This window comes from Aspergillus mulundensis (assembly GCF_003369625.1).
Source record: "Aspergillus mulundensis strain DSM 5745 chromosome Unknown scaffold_4, whole genome shotgun sequence".
NCBI lineage: Eukaryota > Fungi > Ascomycota > Eurotiomycetes > Eurotiales > Aspergillaceae > Aspergillus > Aspergillus mulundensis.
This window is the reverse complement of record NW_020797892.1, coordinates 1,962,717-1,986,571: the sequence shown is the minus strand read 5'-3', so window position 1 is coordinate 1,986,571 and position 23,855 is coordinate 1,962,717. Positions and strand designations below refer to the sequence as shown.

Here is a 23,855-nt window from a genome sequence, read left to right as displayed (position 1 = left end):
TCATGGAAGTGGCTCACCACTCTAGGTCCTTGTCGTCGACATTATACACCTCCCTACAATTGCCACATTTAAATCGTTCGGCCGCAAAGTCGCCCGGGCGCAGCTGGACGGAGAAGGGGTTACAGCCGCACCTGTTGCGACCACGCATCGTCAAAGCGCTGTTGATCATGCGGCCGACCTGATTTTCCTTTGCGTCATGCCATATCTCATCCGTTTCGACGAGCCGAGAAAGGACTGCGGAAGCTATTTCTGGACGGGTATCCAGAAGTTGCTTGACGACACCACTGTCGATCAACTCCGCAGCTCGGGAAGCAATAGCAGCGGCAACGGCTTCCTGGAGCTCGGAGCTGGAGGGAGGTGCCATTGCCAGGGCATCCTGGAGGGTTTTTTGAAAGGTTGCACCGACCGGGATATAGTCAGATTGGGAAGCAAAGCAGTTTGAAGCGAACTCCTTCAGAGAATCGATTCCGTACTTGTCTGCGGCGAGGTAGACTTTCAAGTGGGTGTAGGCCGCACGAAGACAAGCCTCTTCCTTTTCCGATCTACTCTGTACGTTGGATTTCTTCGCGTCTTGGTCCTTTTGTTTGGCCCCGGTAGTCTCCAGATGTGTTGACAAATCCATCGCATGGGACGCGGGCTCGTAATGGGTGAAGTATAGAAAGGATAGCACGCGCTCGATCGTTTCGAGATCATCGTCTGGCAGATCTACTGTCTGGCTAAGACCCTCCTATACTAATCAGTAATGAGTCATTCGATGAGGAACGGGTCAACACTTACCTTGAAATTGCCGTTGATTGCTGCGTTAAAAAAGGCAGACTGGGTACAGACAACAGAGCGATGAGTATTGAAGGTGAATCCCTGACAGGTGATCTTCATGTCGGAGAATCTACCGCTCAGGTATAAATCCTTCATGGTCTTCTTGAGGAGGGATCCCGAATTGCCGGTCATGGTCGCTTCGAAGCGATAGGCTTCACCGCGATTGCCGTGACTGGGAGCAAGAGTTCGGTTGTAGTAGGTGAAGAAGTCGAGTTCGACTAATAGAGCAGAGATGCAAAAGGTAGGTGTAGAAAGATAGGGAGATGAAGGATGAGGAGAGTTGAATGAGAAGAGAGGAAAAGATGAGACTGAGGTGTGTTACTGAGGGACAGACACAATCCCCTCACTCAACGAAAGCAGAAGACAGCAAGTTTCCTTTGGCTAAAACTGCTAATACAAAACTTAAATAACATGTCAACCAACTCCACTAATTTCATTCATCTCCATATCCAAATCTCAAAAAAAAGAACCCGAACTATTTCCAAACCTGTCAAACCTCAGCAAACATCCGTAACAACATCAAAAGCTATTCCAAACCTGTCCGTCAATCGCCACAAGCCGATTAAACAGCTCATCGCGTTTACTCATGGCTGTCAACTGGAACTCCTGGTGCGGGCGTTTGCCAGTAACAATCATACCATCAACGACCTCCTTCCCACCAACAGCCCAGCCGGTAACCAGCTTCCCCTTCCAGCCCATCCCGCCAATCTTGCGCATCTCCTGAATATCGTCGACGGGCATATCGAAGTATACACTCCCCTTCTTCCGACTCTCCATGCGGTAATCACCTAGCTGCGCCGTCTCATCCGTCGTGAAGTACAGCAGAGGCGGTTCATGGGAGGAATCGAGAATCGCCATTCCCCTGTGTCCCTTATACCGCGCATCGAACTCGACAGGACCCATGGGGAGAGTCTCGAGGCCCTTCTTGCGGAGGACGCCCTTTTGGTTCTTCGCATGCAGGTTACCGATCTCCGCGCGGGCGTGGCTGATGGCGAGCTTGGACTCGATTCCTGCTGCGGTTGTGCCTCGGAAGAAAGAGAGCACTTTGGCACCAAAGCCCTTTTTCTGCTTTGCCTCCTTCTCGGTCTCGGCCTTGCGTTCAGCCTGCATGTTAGGGTGGTTCGGCGATTTTGCGGCCGCGCGGTCGACTTCTTCGGGGGTTGCGCCGAGTGCGAGTTTCTCGTGGTCAATTGAGGCGGGCCGAGAGGGTGCTTTCTCTAGCGAACCTTTCGGTGGTGGTGGAAGAGGAGCGGCGTTTGCTTCGCCGATACGGAGGAGGGTTAGGGTGAGCTGGGCGTTGGTGGGGACGCCTTTGAGCAGGGTGCTGGAGGCTGTTAGCGATATGAACGTGAACAAAAAGGGGCAAGGCAATACTTTTCCAGTTGCGATAGTTCCTTCCAGTGAGGATACTCGCGGTCAAGATACTGGATTCCTCGCTGTATAAGCGGGTCGCCGAAGAAACCGAGACCGACGAAAAAGGTCGCCATCTTCATGAAAATGTAGCTCGATGTTAGGAGTGAGACGAGAAATCCTCCTGCAAAGACAGCCGCCAGTCTCAAGCGAGGCGTCATCATCGAGAAGGGAGGCGTCGGCGCCAGCGCACTACCAGCATAATCAGCACTAGGGTCACAGCTGACCCGTCAGCAAAACGGAAGACCTACTTCGCAACCCTCTCCCACATATCGATAACATCAGCCATAACCCTCATCGCTTGATCCGCGCCATTCAGCACAGTCTGCTTCATCGGCTCGCGTGTCTTGTCATGGGTATCAGCCGGAACCTCTCCGCCTGCCGCAGCCTGAGCATCCGCCGTCTTAGACACGATATCCATTGCATCAGGCACCTGCGACTCCATAGGCGCGCTCTCAGGTGTTCCCTGATCGTGCTTTCCCGCTGCACTGCCGACAGCTACCGTCGCAACACTCGCCATCAAGTTGCTCGCTTCCTGCTCCGCGGCTTCACCCTTGTACTTCTCCGGCGCGCCAGTAACACTGTCATGAGATCCGAGCACTCCGGCCTTGGGCTTTTGAACTCCGCCGGTGGACGTATCGACGAGGGCTATCGGGGCCGGTGGGAAGAGGATCTTTCGTGAGGGGGTGTAAAGGACTAGAGTTAGTAGAGTGACGGAAATAGTCGGCACAAGGAGGTCGAGAAGCCATGCTGTGAAGTAGATCTAATACTCATCAGTTTCAAACTCTTGTTGATGGTGAATTTCCTCTGGGAATCTACCACGCAGAACCATGTCGTCCGCACTGGCTCCCTCCATGAGCGCAACCTAGCGATGTGCTTGACAAACGCAGTCAGTCCAATGATGATGGTGGTATAGAACCGCTCCAGAGTCGCGCGCAGCTTATCCGGCGAGAAATGATCGTCCTCCGCTCGAATCAGGTCGAGTCCCTGCAGCGGTGCATCGGGGACAGCTTTGACGTTGTAAATTTGCTAATGCGCATACAACCATTAGCACCTGTAGTCTGAGCCTCAAACCCATTTGCAATCATCATGAAAATGGGGGGGTAAGCACCTTATTAAACCGCCGAATCAACAAAAACAAATCCTCGTTCGACAACCCCGGCACAACGCGCTCTTGAATCGTCTCCGAAAGCCCCCATCCAAGATCCGAGACCTCGCCGCCATCAACCTCGCCCGCTTTATGCGCTAAGCCTTTCGCCTCATGGTCTTCGGGCTTCGTCTGCGACAGGATATGGCTGTCTGTCGGGCCAGTGTAGTTCTCTGCGACGCCGGCGTCGTTGGGATTGATTTTCTTGGGGTTCTTCCCGGCAAATGCGGCGTCTATCTCCGCTTCCTTTTCGTTCCCTGGGAGGAGGGAGTCGGGGACGTCGGACATCTTGACGCTTGTGTTATGTTGGTTGAAAGTGAAGAGAAGATAAGCGATGGAAGGCGATCGCGCCAGGGGTTATGAGGGAAAGATGGGTCGTAATCGACCCCGGTAAGCCCTTTACATCATGGCTGGCTTCTCCGCGGCTTCGTTTTCCTGGTTGGTTGGCTGTGGGTTGGCTGCGTGGTCGTGGGAATGATGCGCGATTGTATATCGTCGACGTCATGGTTCGGTCTGTGCGGAGATCGAGATTATGTGGATTAGTCAGGGGCATAGGCATAAACTTTAATTTCGCTTGGCGGGCCTGTTGGAATAGGCGGCACGTGACCGCTCTGCGCAGCGACAGCGATGAGGCAGTCGGAACCGATTCAAAGCATCCTGAGAATGTTGATAATGGAGGATAGCTTGCTGTTTTTCTCGGGGTCAAGGAAGCCTTGTAGTAGGAGTGCTATTGACTGTTAGAATGTAATCCTCGTGCTTCAAAACAATTTGATACCAGAGCGGTCTAGGACGGGAATATATATTGGCTCCGACAATTATTTGAAGATGCAACCAAGACACTTCTCTGGCAATCAAGCAAAAAGGCTGCCTTTGTCCGCTCATCTCCACAAAAACCTTGATGCAAAGGGTCCTCTAACCATATGACCCGTGCCACCAGCTGCTGAAGTTGGGACCCCGGGTCGGGCGCTCGAGCCATTTCCATGGCACCTTTATTGACCCAATCTATATTCTTAAGCGAAGACATTAGCTACCCTCGTTTCTTTTTATTAGTCAGGAGATCGACTCTAGTGTTTTTCAACCCATTATCTGGTGCAAATCGTGTACAAAGCTCGACTCCCATTGGTTGAGCGGGACAGGCTCCGACGGTGTTTTTCCTGCGGCTCTGCCTAGAGTGTGCTTGGCTATTTCTCCCACCTGCACCCCGCTCTCCACTCTGTTTGCATCTCTCTTTTCTCAGTATCATCAATTTTGAACCTGGGTCAAATTCCAGCATCGCATTCTGGTCGAGATGGCTGAAATCGCGACCTCTGAAATTCTCATCTCAGAGCTGCCCACCAAGGAGGTCACGCTAGCGCCAAAGCAAGTCACCATCGTCCGCGAAATCCACACTACTGTCAAGGTAAGCGACTTCTATTGCGGATGAAGGAAAGCGACGCTCTAACTCTAAACTAGCCCGGTCAAAATGAAATCACCATTTACGGCCTCGACGCCCGCGTAGATTGCGACTCAATTCGCATCGAAGGGTCCGGTCACGGTTCAGCGACGATTACAGATATCCAGACAAGCATCGTTCCCAACCGGAGGGAGTTTGATGATACTGTCTCTGACTCAGAAAGTTCAGAAAGCGACGAAGAGGATATCTCCGAAGACGAGGATGGCGCCGATGATCCTGAGATCCAGGCGATCCGAACTGAAATGGAAAAGATTCAAGAGAAACTGGCCATGGCCCAAAGCCGCATCAGCTCAGCGTTTGCCATCATGAACATCCTTGACAATTACGGAAAAGGGCTACAGGCGGATGAAAATAAGGAAATCAAGAAGTTGGAGGAATTCCTGGATACCTATGTCGCCAGACGCGGCGCCGAGGCCAAGAAACACCACGAGGCTACGGCCGAGGTTACCATCTGCGAGAAGGAGCTGGTGAAGATGCAGAAGAAAATCGATAAACGCAAGAAAATACTCCTCAAGGACCGAGCCGCGGCATCGAAGGCGATCCGGCAGCGAAATGAGAAACGGGCCAAGGAGCGGCAACAGAAAAAGAAACAGAAAGAGCGGAAGCGTGCTGAGCAACGTCAATTCTGGGCCACGAAAGTTGGACGAGTGGTTGTTTCGCTCGATAGCCTGGGCCGAAGTACTGTGGTGACTCCTGGATCCAGTCGGCGCAGCTCGATCGGCGAGAAGACCGTTCGAGGTGACGAGACGCAACGGGAAGACTCTAGTACTGTTGATGTCACGCTGCGCTTGAGCTACATTGTTCCCGGATCAGGCTGGTTTTCGCGGTACGATCTGTCCATCAACTCGCCCTCATCGACGGCACGGCTGAGCTACCGCGCGGAGTTCAGGAACTCGAGTACTGAGATATGGCGCGATGCTCGGGTGACGCTATCCACGTCCCAGGCTTCATTCAGCGGTCTCGGCGTGCGCATTCCCACTCTGGACACATGGAACATCAAGCTCTCGACGATGCTTCCAGCAAAGCCCGATGGTCCTTCCTGGGAAAGGATTTTGGACGCGCCCACTAATATAATACCAGCGCTGCCGCCAATCCCGAAAGCTACTGGTAGCCTCTTCGGTGCGCCGGCACCGCAGGCACCGCCAACTCGAAATGGTCCTACATTCGCCCAATTGGCAGAGGGAAGCACCGAGAAAGGCTTTAGCGTAGGCTCAGGGCAAGGACCCTCGTCGGGTCCGTTATTTGGACAAGCGTCAAACACCTCAGCCAGTGCTGATCAGGGAGGCGCAAGTCTCTTTGGAGCTTCATCTGCAGCATCCGCGGCTTATGATGCACCTGAGCGCCCACAGGGAGGAGGCCCTTTTGGGTCCAACGCGACAGGGGGATTCGGTTCCAATGCACGCCCCAGCGGCAGTGGTCTGTTCGGGCGGCCAGTGCAGGAACCTGAGTCACAGAATCAGGCGCCAAGAAGCCTTTTCGGAGGTCCGGCACCCCTCCACAACAGCGGTGGTCTGTTCGGGCGGCCAGTGCAGGAACCTGAGTCACAAAATCAGGTGCCAAGGAGCCTTTTCGGAGGCCCGGTACCCCTCCCCAACAGCGGTGGTCTGTTCGGGCGGCTAGTGCAGGCATCGGAGTCACAAAATCAGGCGCAGAGAAGCCTTTTCGGAAGCGCGGCACCCCTCCCGGTCCCGGCAGCAACAGGGGGCCCCTCTACAAGCAAACCGGCATTCGGCCAGTTGCCTAGTCAACCTAAGAAGACTGAAGAGCCGGAACACACCACCTCACTCTTTGCGTCGGAAGAAGGCGACGCAGAGGCAGATACTCAATCCCTCGCATCAACCATCGAACACCAAGACACCGTCAAACAAGACTACGGCCTGACGACGGCGTACGAACTCCCCGGTCGCCGAACCCTAGTCCCTTCCCTCGCATCCCGCCGGCACGTCCTTGCAGAACTCGACCTCAACTCCGTCAACCTCACATACGTGATCGTCCCAAAACACCGCAACGCCGCGTTCCTCCGCGCCCGGATCAAGAATACCTCCTCGCTAACACTGCAACGTGGACGAATGGGAATCACAGTCGACGGCTCATTCATCGGCACGGTAACATCAGAAGCATGCGGGCCGAATGTCTTCTTCAACATTCCGCTTGGCATTGATCCAGCGATCGAAGTGAAGTACGCAAAGCCAACAGTTAAGCCGCTTCCAGGCGCGATGATCTTTAATAAAGAAGATGGCGCCAACTTTCTGCGCTCGTGCAGGGTTAAGAATACCAAGAGCAACGCTGTTGATATTGTTGTGCTTGATCAGATTCCTGTCCCTGTTTCGGAAGACGAGAAGCTCCGTGTTCGCGTCTTGCAGCCGGCTGGGCTGGAGAAGGAGGGCGATGAGGCAGACATAAAAATGGAGAAGAGGAAGGGCCATGGCACAGCTAGCCTGGGCAAGAATGGCGAGGTCAAGTGGACGCTGCGTTTGGAGCCGAAAGAGGAGGTCCGACTTGTGCTGGAGTATGAGACTAAAGTGCCGAGTGGAAATGAGGTTATGTCCATTTCGGCTTGAACGGCCATCCACCAACCAAATAGGGTATTAGATAGATAGATAGTCCAGCCAAATCCAATAAACATCAGTCTAATCCCCTCAACCATGCACGTAGTACCCTGTCAGGATTAGAACTCTTGTCTCGAGTACTCAGGAACCGGCCTCGTAATACCTAGTCCAGCATAAGGTGCGGCGAAAAAGCAAGCTCCCGTCTGCTGAAACCACCGAGTAAGAGAGGTAGGATCAGAAGTAACCCTACAAATTCTCACCACTCAAAACTCCCCGGCATCTTCCTCATCCCCTCGTCCTTTCCATCCTTCCTCTTCCCTTCATCATCAACCCCCCACCTCTCCCTCCAACACGCCAATTCCTCTTTCCACAGATCATTCACGCACGGATCACACGAGCTCCCACAGCACTCGCCCAGCCCAGGTTTCGGCGGCGGATCGTCGCAGTCCCGCGCCGCCGCCCGGATAAGCTGCTTTGTGCGCGTTGCCGTGAGGCGCTTGGCGTTTTTTATCCTGGGTACGGACTCGGGTGTGTAGAGGGATTCTGGGGGTGGCATTTTAGGAGCAAGAGACGTATGATGAAAGCGGAATTGTCACTTTAGCGGCGGTCCTTGTATCTCTATATATGGAGGAGGGTGAGGATCGTGAGGTCACGTGATCTCTACTCGGGGAGATTCGGGTCGACCCCGGGAGATGGATTCCCCGGCGTACAGTCGTAGGAGTAGGACACATCGGATTCGCATGGCATGGCTGCTAAGTTGAGGGTCGAGGATTGGGGATTGCGACTCGAAACAAAATCCTGTATTGGCTTTAGGGAACCAATTGATCAAACTGCATGATACAAGTCATACTCCCTATATCTCTCACTACTGATGAATCCACGGTATGGAGACGCACCAGCAAGCGGAGGAGATGAAGTCCCAGCCTGACGACTCAATTGGTCACTGGAGGACAATACGTATCATAAATACAAGCAGCAGCGCTCGATGAAAAAGACATTCGCGTATTTTGCAAGAGAGCGCGCACTACGATCCCCAGAGTAATCACCACAGCATTTCCCCATACATACACGCCCGGACAATAACCGAGGCAAGCCCGCCCATATTATCCGCGACAACCGCGACCGCAAGAACTACCGATAGCTATGTTTACCTAGCGCAAATAACATGGACAACATCGAGCCGCTACGTAGCCTGCAGCTGCAGCCCAGACTCAAATCAGAGCAAAACAAAGAACGATAAAAAAAGTTGTTATTGCAGGGGTCGACAGTTGCCAGCAAGTTGCAGCAACAAAGAGCACTCGGGAAAAGCCGCCGGAACCAGGGACGCAGGAGCGCCATCCCTGTCCTGTCTACGGAGTACCCTAGGTCCCTAGGTAGGATGCCCATTGCCCCTTAGGAGTTAGGCCGTTAGGTAAGCAGGCTCAAATGAGGTCATGCGGACGCTCTGATGATTGGGGGTGAGCGATTGCTGCGTCAATTGGACTCCGGACGCATCACATGTTTTCTTTGGAAGCAGACTGGCAGGCGTTGAGATAACTTATAAGAGACAAATAATAGGCAGAGCAGAGGCCAAAAATAAAGGGGAAGGTAGAGAAAAAGTAAAAGCTCCTGCAGGCGGGAAATCAAGAAATCGCGATGCAGGACAGGCCGACAGGGGAGTTTAGGCAAAAATGCCACCTAAGCTATGACGAACAAGATGAGATCGGGAGCGATTTCGCGCCACCCGGCATCCTCCAGATGTCTTTTTTCTGCTGATGTATGAGGATCCAGCGAAGATATATAATGAGGCGCATCGCCCCTCGAAGGCATGGTGGTTTCTCTCCTCTTGCGCTTTGTTTGGGGTGACGAGCACTGTTTGTTGCTCGGGTGGGTTCCGGCCCAGAACGGGGTTCCCAATCCGAGAATCGGTGAGACGGCGATTTTACGAGATTACGGTATTTTATTTTGATTACATTGACTCAGCGGTTTTGGCTTTCGATCACCTGCCAGCGCCAACGCCGGTGCCGCGTCTTCAGCGCATGATCTCTCCGACTCTTTTTGCAACGCCTGAAACTTGAAACTGACAGGTTTCCTTCCAGCCGAAGAGAACCCTCGGCCAAGTTGCAGCAGCTTGCTTGGAGAAATATTGCTGTGGAGCCGCATTCCCGATTCGGGCCGGATTGGTCGAGATTTGCGTCCGAGGTCCCGCCCGTCTTTTTAGCTTGCAGTCTCAAGCTTGTGAGTGGTTGAGCTTGCAAGAAATAGTGGACCGGTACCACTTTATCGGATCCACCCTGGCTCTGGACCCACTCGCAAAATTTTACATCATTTCTTTTTCGTGCAGCCGCACAGAGTCAGATTTCCAGGGAATTGGCAACAAAACGATGCAATTGAGGTGCAATAAAGTAGTCAGAGATTGCCGATATGGCTTGGAAGATGTAGAAATGTTTTCAAGAGCGGAAGCCCGGAAGCCAAGTGGATTCCCCCGTGACTGGAGCAACCGGTGGATACCAGCGCGTCTCGGACTCGCACTCAGCAATTCAGCGTCACGGATTCACGATAGACAGCTCAGACCGCTCCACGGCTGGTCGCATTATTGGCCAGGCGCGAAACTCAGTCAGCTTGGCCCCATCCCGAAGGAACCCGACTTACCCAGGCTGGGATTGGAAGGCCAGGGATAGAATACACAGGGCTGGCGTATAGGCTGTGTAAAAGACCGTAAAGCAGTTCGGCGTAGGGTTGTTCCCAGCCTCCCAAACCAGCTAGCGCACGAAAGACGCTGCGAAAAAGGGCGAAAATTAAGCGGGAGCCGTATTTAGGTGCTAGGGCCGTTTTCCTCCCCATTTTTCCCTTCCTCCTGGAAGACTTTCTCTCCTTCTCTTCTTTTCTCTCCTCCATCCTCCGTCCATCCATCTCTCTCTCTTCCATCCTCCATCTCAACTCCATCCCTACCATCACAATGGCCGCCTCTCGTGTCTTCGCTCAGCGCCTGGCCTCGACCATGAAGGTCGCTCGCCCTGCCGCCCGCATCCAGGCCCGTACCCTCACCACCCAGCGCATGGCCACCCCCTTCCAGACCATCAAGCGCCAGCAGCCCTCCATGATCCAGGCCTCCGCCCGCCAGGCCTTCGGTGCCCGCCGCCAGTACTCCTCTGAGATCGCCGACGCCATGGTCCAGGTCTCCCAGAACATCGGTATGGGCTCTGCTGCCATCGGTCTCGGTGGTGCCGGTATCGGTATCGGTGTTGTCTTCGGTTCCCTCCTCCTTGCTGTGTCCCGCAACCCTGCTCTCCGCGGCCAGCTCTTCTCCTACGCCATTCTTGGTTTCGCCTTCGTCGAGGCCATCGGTCTGTTCGACCTCATGGTTGCCATGATGTGCAAGTACGTTTAAATTATGACAACTCCGGCATATGACGGTTTGAGCGGTTGATCTGGGACCCTCGGATCCGTCGAAAATACACCACGACGAGAATGGGACAAAAATTTCGGACGAAGTCGTCTTTTTCCGCCAATTGAGATATGACAAGAGCTTAGTGTACAACTACGAACAATGGGAAATGGATTGGATTTTTTGGACTCTCTCGACTTTCTTCATCTTTGCGGTTGTCTTGCATAGCCGGTAGGAAAGGGGTTACAGTGGTGGTCTTTTTATCATCATGTACTACACTATTCATCATTTTTCCTTTTCTTCCCTTTGTTTCCGGCCAGCAATACATTGTACTGTACATATAGACCATAAAATGACCACTTCACGAGTGCCTCTACTCAACAATCCTTCAGCAAATGTAGCTAAATAAACAATGAGCGTAGCCTACTCCTCTTCTCCGCACAACAGCTAAGCTCGAGCTCGAGCTCGCTCACAACCTGGGGTGAGTGGAACGGAGGCTTGCGGATGCGTGGCCTCAACATCGAGCTGGAGTCGCCATGTAGACGTCAGCTCTGCCTCATGATCCGGTCACTCAACTAACTTTATTACTGACTACCACTCAGGAGGCTGAAATACACTTCTAACTACCAATACAATTGCATTATCGAAACCCGTGTGCAATTGCTGCCGTTTCCTTGTCCTCACCGTAGGGTAGCTTCCCTTGAAAAATCTGAGCTCCCGGAGCTCCGGCAAAATCGACGCCTGAGGTTGAAATAAGGCACCAAGCTCCCATGCCTTGCGAGCGTTCGCCGCTAGAGACGCGCCAAGACCAATGGTTTTGTTTCGGCTCTCGTACGTTTCCCGGTATCGATCGGCGTATTTGTGCAGACCTATCTTACCGGTATTGCACTTTTGCAGCCCTGGGCTCGAGTCGAGCGCTTGAGCTCACCGTGACCTCAGCAGCGTGGATCTAAGGATTCGTGCGTGTACACAGAGCTACAATTCAAGCCCTTCCAATTCAACTCAGTGCTGGAGATGCAGCTGGAGATTCATAGAAGCCCTTTCCAGTATTTTGTGCTCTGTAACTCGAGTACTACCGAGTAATACTCGGTCTTCGATCCCTCGACTAGGGACGCTTACAGCCCGTATCACAATACATACGTAGGTACGGAGTAAAGTACCTACCTGGCGGAGAATCCATCTTCCTTCCCGACACCGCTACCACTATGTTTGCGCTGTTTGCTAGTAGAAGATTGTGCAGGCTTTGTGCTCTTATGCTTTTTGTGCGCGTCTGCTTAAGGACTTAGTTGCTACGGAGTACTCTATGGTAGGCGTTCTATCACAGCATCTCTTGCAGTCATTCATATGTCGTACAGCCCAGTAGATGCACGGTTTCTTTGTTGCGGATGATGGACTGTTTGACTGTTACATCTGCTGCTCTCTACTTTGTGTCAAACGTCGACTATCTATGGTGGCTTATATATTTCGGGCGATATCTGACAGAGATCCAACTATCAACATTCATAAACAAGAGGTCTTGATACATCCGACTTGACGGTATCTGTCAATGCAGATATTTTGATCTACTCGAGACCGAAAGCGAAGGTCTTGATTTTGTCCGCGGGTGCGATGGTACATATGGAGTCTTGTCGGGAGCTTGAGTTAGGGCAGCGGAGGCTATATCCATAACGCCGAGAGTGTAACCTTTGGGTGAAGCAGCAGACATATGGATCTACGAGCTTGCGATATGCATAGAGGTTGTTTGGTAGATTTGGCAAGGTCTCTGGGTTATACCCCGGGCCTTTCTTCTGAACTGCCTATCGTCCTTCATACCAGCATGTCGTAATAACTGATCTGCGGTCCCGCGAGCGCGAGCAAGGATATGAGAACAGGACGCTCATCATTACATCGATCAGGCTGTGTAGATAATTGCCGAGTTGGCAGCAGCTCACACCGCGGATATAGAATGACAGAGGATTTGAGTTCGTATCATAAATAGCCATGCGATATCATCAACGTTGAGGTTGTGCGATGACGAAATAGCGTTAAGGTCACTCCTTCCCGATGCACTGCCCCAGGCATTGCTTTGGTTGCCCACCCCCGAACTCAAACTTGCCTACTCACTAGGTTTCTCCCTCATCATCTCCTAACAGTCTCAAGTCCCTCTTTGCGACCGAGACTTGCGCACAGAGCTCGTGAATCTGTCACTCAGCCTTTCCTTCAGCGAACACAGCCACGAACGAGTCCTTGCCAGACGCAAGGTTGAAACCATGCAGTCAAAGACAGATACAACCTGAAACGAATTCTCGCCTGTTCTGCCTCAACTTATCGATGACAGAACGGTCTATCACGTGGGCGCATACGTGTTGAATTATGGATGGCTAAGGACACAGCCTTGTGCATCAGTGCTGCAGCCGATTTCAGCCTTGCGCTGGCTACCTCGCCTTCAAAACCCGTCAGCCCCCGCTAGAGCGGGAATCAACCTTTACGAATAGAGGCAGGCGTAGTTGTCTTGTTATCGAAACGACAACCCACATGGCCGAAGCTTTTGGGATCGCGGCCGGCGCGGTCAATATCGTTAGTTTGCTGGAACAGATAATTGAATCGATATCTAAGTTGAAGGCCCTCCGGGCGTTCATGAAGACAGCACCTGAAGACCTCCAGAATCTCATCGAGGAGATAGAAATTATTCAAGCGGTGCTATTGACACTGAGAGCCGAAGGGCTCACGTTCCTCAACCTTCCGTCCATCGAGAGTCGTCTACAGGCGTTCCACAGAGATCTCCAAGCATTGATGTTGGAAATCTCCGCATGCAGAGACACCGCCACGAAGGGACGAGTCGGAATATTGAAACTTGTTTTGAAGAAGGAAACGCTTCGTATGCACAGGCAGAATCTTGATAGCTTCAAGAGCACCCTCTTACTGCTTCAGCAGGCTTACTGCAGGTAAACGAGGTGTTGTTTCTTACTGTTAGGGAGTGCTTGTCACTCCGCTGAAGCCCAACCACCCAGCTTCGTATCGGGTATTGTTCTTTCACAGGATTGCTGACCACGGCTTCGTATAGTGTCTCTTTATATGAGATGAACTCAAGAATCAGCATGCAGAGCTCCGCACCGCAAGATGGAACTACCGAGTTAGCTGAGTGCAAGACAAATACGAGGTATGCCTCTTATTAAGCGACTAGGAGTGCACATTTCAGCTAATTATCTTAGCTATCAGATAAACACTCAAAGACGCAAGAGACAAGACCTCGGTCAAAGAGTACTGCGTTTTCGCACGCCGCTGTTCTTCGTCGATAAGATGTGGACCATAGGCAGTAGTCACATCTTATCTGGCTGGAAGTTCACCTTCCAAGTTAACAATGTTATACCAGATGATGCACCAGTCGTACAGCACTGTAAGAATGGCGACGTCGGAGAAGTTCAGAGACTGTTATCAGAGGGCCTCGCCTCTCCCTTTGACTGCAAAGCTAATGGGAGAAGCCTCCTACATGTAGGTACTTGGAAAGTTGACCACTTTGGAATTGTGCTTAAAAACGTTTTTTAGATTGCTGTTTCCCAAGGGCGCATTGACATGTGCCGCTTACTTTTGGATGTCGGGGCTGACTTGAACCATACGGACAACCAGGGACTGTAAGGCAATCCCCATCGTAATGTCGGTTTCATCTCACTGACTAATCTCCATTAGCACCTGTTGTCAGTATCTAGATTATTATATAGCATGGGGTGGTATTGAACTAGACAAAATTTCTCTGGCATCCGATCTATATCGACTATGCATTGGCGAGATCGATAACGAATTGCTCGCCAATGATGAACAACGAGAATGGGACGATGGAAGAACGTCTCCTTACTGGGAGACCGTTGGATTTGGCGGTCCACCTGAAGTCCTCACCATGATAAATAGCCGTTGTTTCGAACGGTACTCAGAGCTACCCCTCGACGTACGATTCAACCGAGCAATAAGGCTCAACACTTTCATGAATCATTTTCCGAACCCTGCGGTAATCCGAATAGCGATGGGTGGCGGCGACCATATCGACCCAGCTGCCTTTATTCTAGATGACCGCGGGGAGACTCTTCTGCACAAGATAGCAGAAGGCATGGCGACCGATATCTCAGCAAAAAGATCGGATAAAATAGCTGAATGGCGCCGACTTCTGGCTGAAGCAACATCCGCGGGCTCAGATCTGAACAAAGTAGCCAACTTTGCTTATCGGCCGCGACGAAGTCCTCTACTTGGTTTCCTATTCAATTTTGTTCCATTCGATTGTAAAGGCTATTGGCGCCAACCGAAAAACTTCACCCACATTTTGCGCTTGTGGATAGTAGAGCTGAAGCTTACCGGCATTGACCTGGAGACATATGGAGAGAAGGAATTAGCCTTATACACATCTCACGCAGTCTTTCCCAGTCTTCCTATATGGCTTGATTGTGATAAGTTTCCTGGGCAATACCGATCGGTGAACCAACGTCGTGAAGGGCTTTGGGCTCGTATACTATATCTGGAGTACGGCCCCGAGCCCGAAGACTGGCATATCTATGTAACGAATCCAGTGGACGAGCTTGTGGGGGAGTTCTGGGAGTCTATCCAGAGGAGCTTGGAGGTGATGCCTGGGACCTGGGTTGATTAGTTTGTTGCAAATTGACCTTATGTTTATAGCATGACTTACATTGGATTTCGCACAAGCGGCGTTGTGAATTTATAAGAACTCAACTGCGAGCATTGCTTTGGGACCCAGTCTAACTATTATTGGTGTATCTCCCTCTCCCCCGCCTGCCACTTCGCCTCGGGGTTAAGCTTGTATGCTATGCTCCCATTCGGAGCTAGGGCAAGGTAGGTAGACTAGCCCGGAGGCAGAGTCCGCATAACTTCACACCACAGCCTCCAGATCTTAAACCGCCAGTAGAAACGCAGGCTATCAGAATCTAACTCAGCTGTAGGCTAGTGAGCGCCCCTTTAAGGAAGAGATGGGCCGCAACTAGGCAAACGATAGGGCCAAGTTCGCTGTACTAAGTAGGAAGATGAGAAAAACACCACGCGAAAGAGAAATTGAGCTGCGGCTCTCCTGATTCTGTCAGCCGAGCTTACCCAAAACTCGGATAGAAATGTCGGGGTATTTGTCTATGCGCCCTCATCGTGGCCGTGGTAGTTATGGTAGCTCCCTTCTAGACCCAACTGGCCTAGACAATTCAGTCGGGGCCGGAGCCACGGGATCACTCATTCCCTTCTCACCCTTCACCTCAATGCCAACAGGTTCTCAGCATAACATGTGGACGGATACGACCACTCCAGCCCAGTCTTTCGATCCGGTGCATGCAGGTGGGTAGTAGAAGAAAAGAAGAACCCAGCGACACCCCCCGCCGTGACCCGGGAAGCCCTAGATACCCGTCCGCCAATCATGGCTAGAAAGTCCCATCCCCGGGGATCGTTGCGTAGGTACGTGGACTGGCCAACCTTAGGTTCATCATGATCGAGGGATCTAGGACATACGTCTCAAATGGAGGTGGAATGTGGATTATACCTACTCAGAGTCATTTCAATTCTCCATATACATGGTTATCATATCGTGACTATGGCTGACTTATTGGATATTAGATATTATTCTTGGTTAATTCCAACTAAGCCTTCACGGGATCCCCCCCTCCACAGCCATCCAGCTCCCCACCGTAGAAAGCAAATGAGCCGCCTAAATCCCCAATCCAAGACTCACGCCGAAGCCTCCGACGGATCCAGCGCATAAACAGCCGCAACAAGCGCCTTGCTCGCGACATTAATAACAAAGCGGCCGGTCTCATCGTTGACCTTTGTGAATGCGTCCTGGAGGCTGTTGCGCTGGTCCTTGTTGAACTGGGCTGCGTTGTCGACGAAGGCGTTGGAGACGGCGATGATGTTTAGGTGGACCTATTAAGCAAATGTGCATTAGTGTACGTAGGCTGGGAAAAACTTGGAAGGGCATAGGTAGGCATGGACTTGGAACGATGCTCATACGTAAGGAACAGAGATTATGGTAGGGTAACCCTAGCATTCCATAAGACGTGTTTTTTAACGGGTGGTGATCTACTAAGCCCAAACACCATAAGATTCAAATATGGCATCTGAGCACAGACTGCTAGTAGAAGCTCACCTATGCTTCAATCACTGGAAGCAACCTTCACCAACCCCAAACGCCCCCTCTCCAACCTCACAGCCATGCCCTCCACAACATCAACGTGAAAGTGTTCCAACCCGCCCCTGATCTCAACATTCACGAGCGCAGCGCACGTCTGCTCCTCCAGCTCATCTTTCGTATCGAGCCCGGGGAGAGGCCCAGCTAAAAAGCCCGCGGTCGTCTGGGCCTTGCGGATGACCTTGATACAGAAGTCCATAGACTGCGAGACCTCACTACTTGTCAGTTCTGCGCCACTGGTGACTTCGACGGCTCCTTGAATAACTAGTACTTTCTATTAGCAAGTACTGTAATGAGAAGGGATTGGACATGCTCACTCGGACGGAAGAACCCAAACGCGCGCCCGAAATCCTTCTCGTGTTCCTCACTCAGCACGTCCTGGTCCCCTCGCTGAATCTGCGCATACGCCCCCGTCACAACAAGCAGGAAGCGCGTATACGCCTCGCGGATCTTCGCGGTGTACCAGCTCCCACTGCTCTCCTCAGCGCAGTCGCCTCGCAGGACGGCACAGATGCTCGCCGCCGCAGACAACGCACCTGTGAGTGCGAGATGCACACCGGACGAGAAGAGCGGGTCGATGAAACAGCCTGCGTCGCCGACGATACGGATGTACGGCGACGCATAGGACGAGGCGGTATAGGACCAGTCCGTTGCGGATCGCACCTCCGAGACGAGCGTTGCGTATTCTAGAAGGGCAAAGAGCTCTGGTGCGTGCTGGAGGGATTCTATGAGGAATTCGCGAGTACTTGGGGTTGCCATGGCTTTTTTCCTCGCCGCGAGGCTGCACTGCGACATCACGACGCCCACAGACGTGGTGCCGTTGTGTAGCGGGATGAACCACACCCAGCCGCTGCCGTCTGTCACGTTGAACGTCAGCTCAACTCACTCTCCATGATAAGAGAGTTTATCTGTGTTGATAATGCACTGCGCTTGCTTACCTTTCAGGCTATGGAAGAACGGCCCCTTATAGCCCGGCGTCCCAACCCCATAGTCCGTCGCATTCTCAAAGTACCCCCACATAGCCACGTTCTTTAGCCCGGCGTTGAACCTGCGGTTCTTCATGTACTTCGTGCTGACGAGTCCGGCCCGTCCGCTGGCGTCAATTAGGTACTTGAACTTGATCGTGCCGGTGGTCTTGTCCTTGCGGGTCCAGGACGCAGAGACCGGACGGCCCAGGGCTGTTTCGATACTGCCGCTCAAGGCTGCCGAGGGACCATTGGACATTGTCGCCGGTACGTCTCCGTTCCTGGAGGCTGAATGCACGAATTTTATGTCCGTTACTTTTGTCTCGTCGAAGACTCGCGCCGCATGCTTTGGCGTGCTTGAAGAGAAGCTCGTCTGCTTCGGAGCGAATCGCGTTCCAGGCGTGTCCGCCGTAGGGAAGGAAGTCGGTGTCTGGAATTGAGTTAATACGGTGTTTTGTGGGCACTATCAGGGTGTATCAATGGCACGCAGGCATGTACGCATGGGTTTCGGCAAGGAATGCTTACACGCTGCGGGCTTGCTGTTGAAGGTGAACGAAGCTCCGTTCTAGGTAGTAGCCAGGGTGTCTAGTTAGAGACAGTATTTCCTCTGGATGTTGCATTGCGATATAAGTAGGTGGGTTGGCGCCTACCTTGTGCCTAAATCCGTGAGACTCGAACTTATCGAGCGCATCGATGAACGAAAGGAACCCCCGCGTGGAAGCGAGCAAGCTCTCGCCGATGTGATACCTGCCATCTTTTTAGTTCTGCGAATATTACCGGAGTTTGAGTGGTGCAGCCTGACCTGGGAAATGAATTGGCCTCCAGCAAGACGGTCTCAATCCCCTCCCTAGCCAGCACAGAGGCAGCATAAGAGCCCCCGGGGCCGCCGCCGACGATGAGAACAGTGCATTCAGCTGGGATATCCATTGCCGAGGATTCGGATAGCTTGCGTAAAAGTCCAGATAACGATGGGATATAAAAGAACGGTTGTTTATTTCGGATTTGATGGAAAGGGCATCGCAGCAGAATATAAGGACTGAGAAGTACATATACGTCCCCTTCCAAGGAGGGGAGGCACCTGGAATCGATAAGCACAAGTCCGCCCCCACAAGCGCTATGATGTTTGATACATGGAAACTATGCGCTGGCCGTGCAGTTAAGAGAAAACGGTGCTACGCAGTGGACGAGGATGTGGACGTGGACGAGTCCTTCTCTTTCCAAATCCGGTGGCAGAAAGGTCGATTGGATTGTTGCTCGAGTAGGGAGGCGCAGCTAAGGGCTGGGTGCTGCAGCTTCAGAATCATAGAGCCTTGTAGAGGCATGTTGCATGTCATTTGACATGCACCTTTTCGTTGCGTCCATACTCCGGACTCCGCAGGTCTGTCACCGTCGCAGTTGTGTCCATGCACATGTTTGTTTGCCAACTCGAGGCGCAGTTCTCCTTCCGAACAAGGTTAAAGGTGATCGCTGGGACCATTTCACTCCCGACTGGACCAGATTGGGATAGGTGGTTCCGGATGAAATTGCTGACGTCCAGCCGAGAAGCCTACTTCACCTCGCGGGACTCAGGAATGACGATCTGAAGTTGACGTTGGTGCCTGGGTCGAAGATCCATGAATAACAACGCAACACACAAGCCGTCCTCATTCGACAGACAAGCACTCGAGTTGACTGCCCCCACAGCAATTTACCACCTGACTGACAGCAAACTCGCCCGCTGAAACCAGGCCCGACCTTTATCCCAGATTCGAGCCATCAACCGGACTGCCCGGGCTTCCTCAGCTGCTGGATAGCAATAGGCGTCTTGTTGAATGCACGCGCCCAACCTCGGGCCACAGAATCAGACCGAATTGAGGAAGCATGCCTTCCAGCGAACGTAGCAGTGTGCTATTTTTGCCGATCCAGGACCTTCTCAGCGGCCCTGACACCGCGAGCACTTTTCCAGCCAAGCAATCTCCTTTTGATTTGGGCGACCAAGGAAAGCTATTCATAGTCGTACTGGCAAACGCGAATGGGGGAGTTGCGGGGTCTGGCGGCCGACTTTCCATAGTCGTGTTGCCAGTTTGGCCTCCTGACAGTAATTTGGCATCGTGGGTCTAGTATGACCATTGCTGGCCATGTTAACTGACGCTGGAGAAAAATTGTTTTCCGTCAGCTAGGTGGGAGGGCATAGTGTAGGCATGGAACGAACTTAGCCAGATTGACCTCCCTCAGCCTCCAAGAGCAACGCGCCATCGTACGCATCTCTCACGCTTCCCGTGTGTTAGCTGTAGGTAGTATCACTTCTGAAAAGCCAGTGCCACCAAACGATCCTAGTTGAAGCAGTGAGGTTGGAGTGGTAGAGTCCATCGGTTATTGTCGGACGCTCCCTGCCTTGGTGCCTCAGGCATCCATGCTTACCCGTTTGGGACTAGCTGCACGTGACTTGCAGACCTTATATATAACACCTCTGGTAGCCACCTAATAGGAGACTCAGGCTTTACCTATAATACTTTTTATATTATTAGGTTATAAGCTACTACTTTATCCCAGCACTTTAGTAACTATATATTTTATTTTTTTTATTAGCTAAAGTAAAAGCCTTTTAAAGCGCTGGGATACCCTAGGTTTTTAATATATAAAATTTTTTTTAAGCCTTTTTTAATACCCCTGGCCTACGGCTAATTATTTTTTTACTATTTTTTTTTATAATATTAATTATTTAGTACTAATAGCTTGGCTACCTATAGCTAGTTAATTATACCCCTTATAATTTATATTTATACCTTGCTTGCATGCTACTATTCTAAATTAGATTTTTTTTAGGGGCCTGGATAAAGGGTAAATTTAGGGGTAGTTAACATAAACTAGCCAGGTAATAATCCCCCCTACATGCTACTATTTTAATACTTATTATAGACTAGCTGTTGTTGGGTGTAAACTAAGGGCTTTATTTATAAGCTAATTAAACTCCTTTTATAGGCCCGGGTAAAGGGTAACCTAAGGGCATTTAGGTAAACCCGGGGGTAGTTAATTTTAATACAGGCTAGCTAGGGTGCTTATATATAGCGCGTGTTTTAAGGTTACTTCACGCGGGGTGTAGTGCTGTAGCCTTATTTTATACTTTTTTTAACTTTTCTAGCCTTAATTAACTAAATTTTAATAAAACTATTCTCCCGCTAGGCCAAGTTAGCTAATAATAAGCCTTTAATAGCTTTATACTTTTTTTTTACTTGCCAAGCTAATCCCCATGCTAAATCTAAATTTTATATTCCTTTTTTTACTTATTAAACTACTTCCCGCGCCAAATCTAAACCGCTGGGATATTAAAATAATAAGAGGTATATAGCTTGTCCAGCAAGTTAATAGCAGCTTTTTAAGGGGTGTATATCTTATAAAACTAGCTAATAACAAGCCTTTAACACCTTTATACTTTTATTCCCCGCGCTAAGCTATTCCCTGTATTAAGTTATTTCCTGCGCTAAGCTATTTCCTGTGTTAAATTTAACCTGCTAGGATACTAAAATAATAAGGGGTATATAATTTTATAGCTAGCTAATAACAAGCTTTTTAATACCTTTATACTTGTTATCACTGTTATGGTGTTGCAACTGCGTAGTGTTGCAATAACGCAATCCGGCGGCCTGAGGCCGCTGGGCGGAGGAACTTTGGCGCTAAACTGGCCGCGTGCTAAAACAGCGGCTAGTTATATAATATATAAAATACTAAGTTTAACTTTAAACTTTAACTTAAAAAAATTAGTAATTAGTTTTTACTATAAATATATAACACCTTTTTTATTATAGTAATTTATATTTTTTTAAGCTTATTATAATATATAAACGCGACTTATAGTTTTAATTATTTTTTTTTTTAAAAAAAACCTATTTTATATAATAGCTAGGTAATAAACTTAATCCCAGGGGCTAGTAAATAATACTTTAAAAAAGTAATTATAAACCCTAACTTAATAACTAACTAATATACCTAATAAAAAATTTATAAACTTTTAATTAAAAAATCTTAAGGGCGCCCTTGCTATTAAACCTTAAATTATATAAAAAATATTAAAATATAAAAGGCCTACCCAAGGGCAAGAAAATAAAAATAGTAAAAAAATTACTAAAAAATTATAAGTAATACTAAAAATAATTTTAATAAAAAAAAAGAAATTATAGGAGTAAAAACGCTATAAAAAAAAATATTAATAAATTTATACTTAAATTAAAAAGGCATGTTAATAAATTACAAGGGCTAAAGCTAACTAATAAATATATAATATACTTATTTAATTTATTAAGTAATTAATAATCCCCCGCTAAATAGACTTTAATAACCTTGTAATTTTAAAAAAGACTATTAAAAAAGTTATAATAATAATAATATAATTTAAAAAAAACTTTTTAAAAAAGTTATTATTTATAAAACTATACCAGGTAAATAATATTAAAAAATTTAATAATTAAAAGTTAAATATAAAAATATACTTTAAAACCTTCCTAACCTATTACTTAAATAATAGCTATAAAATATTTTAATTTATTAAATTTTTAGTAAAAAACCGCAGGCGGGAATAATTTAATATTTATAAAGTAAAAACTATATTTACTTAAAAAAAATTTTTAATATATTAATTAAAATAATTAATAATAAAATAGTGCTGGTTAATAACTTATTAATTAAGTAAGGTAATATAAAGCAGTAACCATGGTAAATTATTAAGTAATTTATATAATTATTAAATTAAATTAAAAAATACCTACCCTATAAGTATAATAATAATTAGTATTAAGAATACCTATACTAAAAGATCCTAAAGAATATATAAAAAAAGTTTTTTATTTATAAATATTAAGAATTAAAGCGCTATAATAACTATATATTATACTTAATAAGTATTAAAAATAACATGCCCAAGCAAAAGAAAACTATTATAAAAAAAAAAAAAGTTTTTTAACTAAACTTATATAAAATTATTAATAACTAAAGTTAGGGCGCTCTTTACTATTAAAAAAAGTATAAAAATAAATATTAGTATAAAATAACCTAATAATTTAAATAATTTTTTATTTATAAAAAAGCCATACCTAGGTAAATACTTAAACTACAGCTATATTAAATATTTTAAGTAATATTATTAGTTACCGGGCAGAGGTTAAAAAAAAACACCTTTATAATAATAGCCTTTAAGTAAATTTAATAATATAAAAAATATAAAACCTTAAAGCTTTATATAGTACAAGCTTTAAAAATTTATATAAAATAAAAAAATATATTATAGGCCTGGGTAATTTAGGTAAAAATAAAAAAAAAATAAAAAATAATAATATGCAAGGGTTTTTATTAACTTTAAAGTAAAAGTAAATTTTATAAACTAGCGCTGGGCAAAGTCCTACCTAATATAAAGTAAAAAATTAGCCTATAAAATATATATAATTAATAGCTATATAGTAATATTTTATAAAAAACATATACTTATAATTTATACTAAAAATTTTACGCGTAATATATAGTATTATTAATAAAACTTTAAAGTTATTAATATTAATAATTATAATATAATTTTAGGATTTTTATAGCTGCTAGCTATAATACCTATTTTAAATTAGTAAATTAATAATTAAGTATATAGTTAAAAAGTAAAGTATAATTTTAAATACTTATAATATATAATAATAACATAAAAATATATTATAAAAATTGCTGCAGAAGTTAAAGTACTTTTAGTATAAATTTTTAAATAAAAAAACTATATTATAATATACCTTAATAGGGTAAAGGTTAAAAAAATCCTGCTACTTAAATAATATTATAAATATATAAATATATTTTTTAAAGTAAAAGTAAATATTCTTATATTTTATTAATTTTATAGTTATATAATTAAGTTATAACTTAGTGCTAAGCCTTTAAGCAAGTATATTTACTTATTATTTTTAAAAAAGCTTAAGGTTTTACGCGAATATATTAAAAAAATACTTAAAAAAAATTAAATATATTTATTAAAAAGCCCTGCGGGAG

The 23,855-nt window shown here is 47.9% G+C and overlaps 5 protein-coding genes across 5 annotated transcripts; 3 read left to right on the top strand and 2 right to left on the bottom strand.

The window, feature by feature from the left end:
• Positions 1 to 13: 13 nt before the first annotated feature.
• Positions 14 to 3,661, bottom strand: DSM5745_05103 (uncharacterized protein; the record flags this gene model as incomplete). The annotated part of the gene is made up of 7 exons (XM_026747119.1): positions 14 to 727; positions 778 to 1,034; positions 1,401 to 2,140; positions 2,191 to 2,418; positions 2,478 to 2,989; positions 3,046 to 3,255; positions 3,338 to 3,661. The coding sequence occupies 7 exons, from the start codon at positions 3,659 to 3,661 to the stop codon at positions 14 to 16; spliced, it is 2,985 nt and encodes a 994-aa protein (XP_026604599.1).
• A 1,000-nt stretch (positions 3,662 to 4,661) lies between these two features.
• Positions 4,662 to 7,387, top strand: DSM5745_05102 (uncharacterized protein; the record flags this gene model as incomplete). Its single annotated transcript, XM_026747118.1, has 2 exons — positions 4,662 to 4,772; positions 4,826 to 7,387. The coding sequence occupies 2 exons, from the start codon at positions 4,662 to 4,664 to the stop codon at positions 7,385 to 7,387; spliced, it is 2,673 nt and encodes an 890-aa protein (XP_026604598.1).
• Positions 7,388 to 10,313: 2,926 nt separating this feature from the next.
• Positions 10,314 to 10,745, top strand: DSM5745_05101 (ATP synthase subunit C family protein; the record flags this gene model as incomplete). The annotated part of the gene is made up of 1 exon (XM_026747117.1): positions 10,314 to 10,745. The coding sequence occupies one exon, from the start codon at positions 10,314 to 10,316 to the stop codon at positions 10,743 to 10,745; it is 432 nt and encodes a 143-aa protein (XP_026604597.1).
• Positions 10,746 to 13,256: 2,511 nt separating this feature from the next.
• Positions 13,257 to 15,354, top strand: DSM5745_05100 (ankyrin repeat domain-containing protein; the record flags this gene model as incomplete). Its single annotated transcript, XM_026747116.1, has 5 exons — positions 13,257 to 13,666; positions 13,786 to 13,881; positions 13,934 to 14,213; positions 14,268 to 14,353; positions 14,409 to 15,354. The coding sequence occupies 5 exons, from the start codon at positions 13,257 to 13,259 to the stop codon at positions 15,352 to 15,354; spliced, it is 1,818 nt and encodes a 605-aa protein (XP_026604596.1).
• Positions 15,355 to 16,430: 1,076 nt separating this feature from the next.
• DSM5745_05099 (NAD(P)/FAD-dependent oxidoreductase) lies at positions 16,431 to 18,782 on the bottom strand (the record flags this gene model as incomplete). Its single annotated transcript, XM_026747115.1, has 7 exons — positions 16,431 to 16,625; positions 16,910 to 17,154; positions 17,208 to 17,747; positions 17,829 to 18,318; positions 18,381 to 18,440; positions 18,506 to 18,602; positions 18,658 to 18,782. 7 exons carry the CDS (start codon positions 18,780 to 18,782, stop codon positions 16,431 to 16,433), a joined length of 1,752 nt encoding a protein of 583 aa, XP_026604595.1.
• Positions 18,783 to 23,855: the final 5,073 nt, after the last annotated feature.